This window comes from Sturnus vulgaris, chromosome 3 (assembly GCF_052056855.1).
Source record: "Sturnus vulgaris isolate bStuVul1 chromosome 3, bStuVul1.hap1, whole genome shotgun sequence".
In the NCBI taxonomy this organism is placed as follows: Eukaryota; Metazoa; Chordata; class Aves; order Passeriformes; family Sturnidae; genus Sturnus; species Sturnus vulgaris.
Window position 1 is genome coordinate 114,357,416 of NC_142245.1, and position 8,781 is coordinate 114,366,196.

The window sequence follows — 8,781 nt, forward strand, 5'->3', positions numbered from 1 at the left end:
GACATATTTTATCCAATTTTAATTTAATTGTGTAATTCCCTCACTCCACTTTGCCACTAGGCTGGGGCCTAAAGGGAGTGTGAAGATCCCAAGCTATTCCCAAAGCTTTCCCAAGCTCTTGTATCACTTCTGCAATATTGTGGTGTTATAAATAAATATATTATTGGCTTTCTTATTTATGGATTCATTTTAGCAAGTTATTATTGATCATTAAGGCTTTGGTATAATACAATTTGTGGTTCCTTTTAACTGCTTTTTGGTATTATATACTATTATATACTATTATATACTATAATATAATATAATATAATAGTATAATATAATATAATATAATATAATATAATATAATATAATATAATATTATATAATATTATATTATATTATATTATATTATATTATATTATATTATATTATATTATATTATATTATATTATATTATATTATATTATATTATATTATATTATATCATTTTACTATATATAATTCTATATTATATATTAATATTATAGTATAATAAACAGTTTATGTATGTACCATATACTTTATATAAATAAATACATATGTATGCACCGTATAGCTTATATAAATATTTATATAAATATATAAATGTAATATTAATTGCATCTTAAGCCATAAAAAATATTAAAATATTAATATTAAATATTACATTAAAAATTAATTTTAAAATAATATAATATTAAAATAAAGACTATCTGATGTTAAAATGCTTTTTTATTTCATAGAACTAATTAATAGTGTAAATTAATTAGGTAGCTCCTCACATTTTGTGGACAATCTCATCTGAATGATAACAGCAACAACAACCAGAACCCAATTTACTGACTCCTCATTATCAGAGTGTAAAAACAACAGGATGAAACCACGAAAAGAAATAAAATAGATTGATTTAATCTGAAAGACAACATGCAGACAAGCCAAAGGTTAAAAGCAAGCAAAAACTGCACGAAGCAGCTGCACTCAGAGGAATATTTGAATCTGTGTAAACTCTCCTGAGTGTGCAGCTTCCCCTGGCATGGAACACGAGATCACCAACTTTGTTTGCAGCTCACTCTGGGGTTTTTTTTGGCTGATCACCAAAACACCCCAGCATTGGATTTTGTCCCTTTTATCCCTTAATAAACTTCTATAAAAATTTGGAATAATTTCTCACTGTGATGACATTCCCAAAGGTACCCCCAATTTCCAGATTTTATTTTATTTTGTTTGCCCTCTTAGGGTTTTTTCCTTAACAAACTCCACTTTTTTTGCTCCCGATTGCACGATTTTAGAGCCGATTTCAGATTTTCGCAGAAGTTTCAGGAGTTTTTCAGCACTCCAGTGAGAGCCTTTGTGTTTGTGATCCCCCATTTCACACAAGATCGGTTCTAGCAATTCTTTCTGCCCAGATTTTTGATTTTTGGGGGTGACTGCCCGGCCTCATGGATCCAATTTTGCTTTTAGGGTTCTGCTGTCTTTATCAGCTCCTGCACTGGGCAGGATCTGGATTTTTTTGGGGGAGGTCACAGTGATCCCAGGGCTCCTCCAAAATTATTCCTGAGTGTTTTGCTCAGTCCCAGCTGCTTTTTCCTTGCTCTGGGACATCCACAGCGACATCTTCACTCTGGGGAGAGGGGGGAAGGTGACACTGTTATAATATCAATAATAATAAATAATTAATACATAAATAATTATGTCGTTGTTGGCTTTCACCATCATATTGGCTTTTGCAAATTATTTTTATATCGTACAGTTTATAATCTCTTTTTAACTACCTTTGATATCATTTGTCATTATATGGTTTTATGGTTTTTATATTTTAATAATATGTCATTTTATGCTTAATGCCCTAATCTTGGTGTAGATTATGTATTTTAGTGTGATAAATACATTCTACTTTAGTTTATCATAAAATATTAAAATAGAGACTATGTCTTGTGTATTATTAATTTTTGCAGAAGTAATTAGTTGTGAAATAACAACTAAAACCTTTATTTTTGTAACTAACTGACAGCGGTGAAATAGCTAACATTGATTAAAATACCTGTAAAAATAGCTAAAATGTCCACATGATAAATTTGAAAATCACTGAAAGAGCAAGGAGGAATCCACCACTAACCCTTGAGCAATCAACAATTGTCAAACCACAGAGCAGGGAGCCTTGTGAAGAAATAAAATACAAAACCCTCAAAATCACCTCTGCAATGTGGCATGTGCTCTAAGATGAGGTCAGGACTAAGCTAAAGAATTCTGGGGAAATGTAAGCTCAAAGCCACGTTTAAATATGTGTAATCATGAATATGCATTTGAACATTAATGTTTGGTTTATGTTTATGTTTATGTTTATGTTTATGTTTATGTTTATGTTTATGTTTATGTTTATGTTTATGTTTATGTTTATGTTTATGTTTATGTTTATGTTTATGTTTATGTTTATGTTTATAATCATCGTGAATATGCATTTGACCAATGCAATGCAAAAATAAATAAGATTTGTTAGAGTTAACCAAGTGCATCTGGCCACTGCACCCAGCGCTGTGAATTTTGCTGTGTCCCTTATTAAACTTTTAAAAATGTTAAGAGTGTGATAATTGATAAAAGATTCGTGTTAATCACAAAAGCATTGGGGTTTGTATAAACCAGAATACTGAGCTCTGAAGTGAAGCATGGACACTAGATAAAGGAAATTATATGATTAAATCATTCTGGTTTAAATCACCTTGTTATGAATATTATATTTTCCAAATAAGTTGCATCAGTTACCAGCAGCAAAATCAGAATTTCCCAATAGCCCAAAATCAGAATTTCCCAATAGCCCTTCCTGCCTTTGTCTGATCAATTCTGTCTATCCCAAGGACCAGACCTGCAGATTTCACTGGTGGCTATCTGTGAAACTGAGATTTTGTGAATTTGGATACACATGTTTATTCTGTAAATAAACACTGTTGGATCTCAGGAATCTGGAATTTTTGAGCTTTCTGTGCTTCCAGGCACAGACCCCCTCTGGAAAACACTGCTCTGGAGCTGAAACCTTAGAAAAGGCTTGTAAATATAAATAATGAGTTAGAAAGCACAAATGTGTAGTAAGTTAAATGTATTTTCACTGAATAATAAATTTTAAATTTAAAGTTGTATAGTATAGTTGTGGTTATAATACAAAAAAAAAATATAGCATCTTTCTGTTTATTCACCTTCTTCCTTCTTCTTCACAAAACTCAGATAATAGTCTTTAATTAGTCAACCAAATGTCACTCTAAAAAAATCATAAAAATCTATTATTAAGTTTAAAAAGATGATGTAAGTGTTAAAGTTTTGTTAATTTATTTAGCTTTAAAAGACCTTAAAGCAAGCTCAGCTAGAGCCATTTTTTCCCGCTTCTAGCAAGGAGCTCGAGGTGCTGTCGTACTTTCTATAATTTTTGATAAAATATAATTCACATCCGAGCCCGAACACAAAAATCGTTTCGATCGCCTTTCTAATAATCCTAACTCTGAACAAAACCAAACAAAACTGATAGCAAACCACAAATAAGTCGTACAAAGCCGAGGATACACCCCCACAGACCACCGCTGCTTACCTGGCAAAATCATGACAGCAAAAAAAAAAAACCCGAATTTTATTGATTGGAACGAGAACCCACAGCGCAAGAAGAGGCTGCAAACCGAGGTCGGGTGGAGCGGTGACCCCGCACGTTCCCCCAGCGCTGCTGGTGCGGACACATTATTAAAGATTTAGGGAAATTACAGCCTGGAAAATCATTCCCGGGCTGGAGCTTCTCCTGCTCGCTCCGGCTCCTTTCCCAAGCTGATAAAGTGGCAGCTCCGGACGGGAGATTTTTCTGCCAGGATGATAATTTGGTCAAAACAGAATGGAATTAATAACAAAGATTAACACCTGGTGCAGACCGTGGCACTCATTGTGCAGTGCTGTCCCAGAGGCGTTTTCTGAATTATCCCGTGAGTTACGGTCTTGTCTTAGCTCTGCACAACATCCTATAAAAGTACGAATCGTGCTCTCAATAAACGCCTTTTTTCTCTCCTAAGGAGGTCTCTGTGTTGCTGTCCTTGCATCCGTATCAAACAAAGCCATCTAAATTTTGTTGAATATCGAGGCTTTTGTTTCTCATTTATAACGAGAGTGAGACTCACTGGTCACAGCATCATCCCCCTGGGCTGCTGTAAGGGTCGGTCCCAATTTCCCTCGTTTTTTGCCTCCCGACCGTGGCAAGGAGACCCCGAGGAGCCCACCCAGGCTGACTCTGAACAGTGGTTTCCTGGCCGGGCCGGGTGGATGCTCTGACTGTGCTGGTGTATTGTGTTCACTGGACTGTGCTGTTGTGACACCAACCAGAGATTGTGTTGTACCAACTGAGGACTGCAGGTACTGCCCGAGCACACCTGTATCCCGCAGCACCACACAATGCTCCATAAATCTTCCCGCTTTTTGGCCAGAAGCCACTCGCTTTGGAGAAGAACTATAAAAGAGCGACCCTCTGGAGAAGACCCCTGAAATCTCCCCACGGATGAAGACCCGTCTATCGGCTGACCCGTGAGGACGCCCCTCTCATCTGTCTCATCTGTCGCTATTTTCCCATCCCCTTTTTTCTCTCTCTATCCTTTGTTTCCTGTATCTCTCCCCTCTATCGCAACCGACTTGTTGGCATTTAATAAAAACGCATCGCTGTTGTTGAATAAACTGATTTTGTCCCCTGCATTTTGCCTGTTTGCACCTCTGAGATCAAAGGAACCATCACGACCCCCGCTCTGCATTTACGGCCGGTGGTGACGGGTGGGCAGCCCCTGCCTGTAGGAATCGCTGCCCTGGGACGGTCGGGACAAACTCAGGCGCTCTCTTTATTCTGGTCTTAAAGTTTTGCAGTTTATTTCGTAGGGCGTGGGTTTATATAAGGCCCTGCTGGGAACTGCAGCCACAGCTCAGAGCAGGAAGGAGAGAGGGAGAGAGTGAGAGTAAGAGAAGAAAGTTTAAGGGAGCTTAAGAAAGTAAGAACGAAGAGAGTAAGAGCATAAGAGAGAGATTTTCCCGTTTACAATACATTAAATCTTTTTCTACGTTGAATATTCTAATTTCCACTAACCAATCTAATACAAGATACAAATTCTCTAACATTTGCATGCAGCCTATAAGAATCACCATATTACCATGTTTTACTGCTTTTCTTATCTCTAAATTTCCTCTGGGACTCTTCCTGCCATGCCTAGGGAGGATGTCTGTTTGTTTTTTTGGTATTGGCAGCATCTGACATTATCTAAACAAAGGGGCCTTCAGGCATTCAGTTGCTTTCAGCCACACAGTCAAAAATTGCTCTCATTTCTATTTCATTTTCCATATTCTCAAAGTCTTTTGCTGGGCACTCGTATTTATAAGGTTTTCCCTAATTCATCCTTCCCAACAGCTGCCCGCCTCCCCCCAGCCCCGGGGGATGCTCACCGCCCGCGATGCTCCGCAGCTCCCGCATCTCCTGCAGCAGCCGCAGCTGCAGCAGCTCCCGCAGCAGCTCCCGGCGGCGGCTCCGCGGGGTGAGCCCCATGCGCCGCAGGGACCCCTCGCTCAGCAGCAGCAGCGCCCGGCCCGTCAGGCCGTGTTCCCGAGCCAGCTCGGCCGCCCCGCCGTGCTCCGCCAGCCACGAGCCCACCTGAGACCCCGACCAGCGCCCCGCAGCCTGTGCGGGAGGAGAGGGGCAGCCCCATGGAAGGCACGGTGCCCCCGGCCCAGCCCGAGCGCAGCCCCCTGCGCTGATGCTCGTCCCCGTCCTCGTCCCCAAATCCCTGCCTGTGCGGGTCCCCCATCCTCCAGCCCCGCAGATCCACGAATAAATGCCCGTAGGAATCCCCCATCCTTCACCCGTGGGGACCCCCCATTCCGTACCCCCTTAAATCCCCACCCTCGGGGGTCCCCGAGCTTCCTCCTGGGGGGTTTCAAACCCTCCACCCATCTGGGCACTCAAACACCGACCCATGGGCTCTCCTGTCCTCCACGTGTGGGGATCCCCCATTCCCTGCCCATGGGGGTCCCCAAATCTCCACCTCTGGGGGTCTCACATCCCCATCCATGGATGTCCCCCCTCCTCAATTATGGGGGTTCTCAGGGATCCCACTGCGTTTCCCGGGGGTGTCCCCAGCCCCTGCCCACTCTCACCTCAGCCTCGGGGCTCCCCTCCAGGGCTGCCTCAGCCCCGTCCTGCGCCGGCAGCTCCATGTGGGGCCGGGCTCAGGGCACAGGGTCAGGGTCTGGCTCCCTGCAAACGGGGGCTCCATCAGCGGGGGGGTCCCCCGGGCCAGCCCCCCATGTCCTGCCTGCCACACAACCCCCCCAGCCCCCCACCCTGGCAAACAAGCCACCGTCCCTCGGTCCCTCCTGGGGACACGCGGCGGCTGTCGCGCTCCTCGGTGCCACCCTCGCACAAGGGGCAGCTCCCGGGGGTCGCGGCCGGTGCCACCAGAGCCCCGGTTCTCCCGTGTCCTGAGCCCGCAGGTGCCACCGGTACCACCCAGCCGGGACCTGTGACCCCCCGTTCTCATCCCCCCGCTCCTGCCTCGCTCCGGCTCCGTGCCCAGCCCCAGCAGAACGAAAGGAACCTTTGCCCCGGGCGTGCCCCTCAATGGCCCAGCCGGGCACCAGGGACCCCTGGGCACACCTGGGCGCCCCTGGGCACCCCTGGGCACCCCGGGCAGGGTCCGAGGGGGCTCCACGCACCCCGGGAGCTCTTCCGAGGCTCCCCCAGCCCTCCCGGCTCTCACCAGCCCCACCCCGCTGCCCCCAGCACCTTCCACTCCGCTCGGGACGCGCCGGAGCCGCCTCAGCCACGGTGGCACCGATGGCAGCGAGGGTCCCACGGGCTCCGGGGACACCGGGGGGACACCGGGGGGACACCGGAGAGGCAGCGGGGACACCGGAGAGGCAGCGGCGGAGCGGGGCAGGAGCGGGATGAGGCTCCAGGATGAGTCACATCCGACCGAGCCCTGCCCGGCCCAGCCCCCGCCTGCAGCTCCGCGCTGCCCCCGCAGCCAGCAAGGGGTTAAAGCCCCTCTTTGGTTTAGGGTAAATTTGGGAAGAAATTTTTTTTTTTTTTTTTAGGTAATAGATTTAAGCAGTTTTTTAACTGGTTTGGGGAAATATTTTTTTGGAGAGAAATGGAAAAATAAACCCTGTTTATTTAATAGGTATTTTTTAGCACAAAAAATGAACTAAATAGCAAAACCTTTTGTTGCTTTGAAGAGATGATAAATTTAGAGAAGTTTTTTTTTATGGTTCTAGTTTGGTTTATTTAGTTTGGTTTTAGTTCTTTTGGTGCTGGGAAATGCCACGGCCCAGGTTAGGTTTGGTGGGTTACAGGTGTGAGGTTTTGGGGTTTGGTGGGTTTTTAGTTTAGAGTAGGTTTGAATAATTTAAAAAAAAAAAAAAAAAAGAGAAAAAGAAATTTTAAGAAAAGGGAGCTTCATTGCTTCACTAAGCTAGAAAAACTAAAAGCAAAGGAGAGTTTTTCCTGCTGTTGACTGCAGACAGCACAGGCTGTGAGAAGGGGAGCAGGGGCAGTTCCTGATCACAAACTCGGCACTTTTTTTCTCCCTCTTCACTTTTGGAACCAGTTTTAAAGCTGCAAAACTTAATATTCCACATTGACAGGACAGGCACTGACCCCATGGAGATCACTGCTTTTGAACTGAATCCTTAAAAAAACCTTCCAAACTTGAGTAATAAAGTTAAAATCACGAGTGTGTAGTTAAATATAGTGAATAGTTTTAAACTTTCACATAGTGAAAGGTTTTAAATTTGAAGTTTTTATAACGTAGTAATAAGTGTAAAACAAAAATTTTAAGTCGTTTCAGTGCTCACCTTCCTTCTTTTTTGTAGTTTCAAGTAGTAGTTTCTGGTTGAACAGTCAGTACCACATGAGAATCATAAAAATTTAGTTATTAAAAGTATAAATAAATATTATTTCTTTATTAAACTAGACCTTGTAACAGCCAGATCAATCTCCATTTTACTCACTTCTAGCTGGTGGCTAGAAGTGCTACTAAATGTTCTGTACTTTTAATAAAATTTAATAAAAAAACGAACACGAAAAAATCAATTTCCTTAAGTAAAAACAACAAAAAAAAAAAAGCTCCAAACAAAGCACTGTTACAGCTGAACTTGGTGATGATCCCGGTTTTCTTTTCCACCCTGAAGGATTCTGTGGTTCTGACCCTTCTCTGGCTCCCCCTGGGCTGTGTGCAGTGAGGAGTGAGCAGCACAGCCCGGCTGCTGCACCCATCCCTGATCTCAGCCAAGCCCCAGCACAGCTGGTGGGTGGCAGAAACTGCTTAAGTCATAAAAAGAACTCGGAGGTGTTTGGGAGGTGCTTTGATAGAAACTCTGCTCCCTGGCAGGTGAGAGCAGCCACCCTCAGCATCACAAAGCCACGAGGAACGAGTGAAGAAAACAACAAGGATATTAAAAAAAACCCAACTCTCCCACCTTGCCCCATGCCCAGGAGAGAGCCCTGCACATTCGATGTTTATCAAAACCTCAGAGCCCCCGGCAGGGCCTGAAGGGGCTCCAGGAGCCAACCTGGAAGCCAAGGGCCTGCATTGGTTTGCACAGAACTGCAGGGGCAGGAGGTCAAAGGGAAGGCACAGTCAGGACATTTTCCCCCTGGTGCTGCCCCTCCAGGCCCGTGTCCCCTCTCCAGCTCTCCTGGAATTAGCTGTGTATGGAGAATTAACTTGAAAACCATAAATGAAGAATTAACTGCACATTCTGCAGTGTCTCTCAGAGGCCACA

General features: G+C 44.0%; 1 protein-coding gene across 1 annotated transcript; it reads right to left on the bottom strand.

The window, feature by feature from the left end:
* Positions 1 to 714: 714 nt before the first annotated feature.
* Positions 715 to 7,047, bottom strand: LOC148224562 (protein aveugle-like). Its single transcript, XM_088162623.1, has 4 exons — positions 6,782 to 7,047; positions 6,154 to 6,253; positions 5,446 to 5,677; positions 715 to 1,621 (listed from the first exon to the last, which is right to left on the bottom strand). Exons 2-4 carry the CDS (start codon positions 6,211 to 6,213, stop codon positions 1,617 to 1,619), a joined length of 297 nt encoding a protein of 98 aa, XP_088018749.1. The 5' UTR covers positions 6,214 to 6,253; positions 6,782 to 7,047; the 3' UTR covers positions 715 to 1,616.
* Positions 7,048 to 8,781: the final 1,734 nt, after the last annotated feature.

Bases quoted from the DNA above. Each gene is read 5' to 3' on its own strand.
- LOC148224562 (XM_088162623.1), bottom strand. From the start codon at position 6,213: ATGGAGCTGCCGGCGCAGGACGGGGCTGAGGCAGCCCTGGAGGGGAGC. The intron at 5,678-6,153 runs GTGAGAGTGGGC...CCTCCCGCACAG, and splicing joins AGGGGAGCCCCGAGGCTGAG to GCTGCGGGGCGCTGGTCGGG.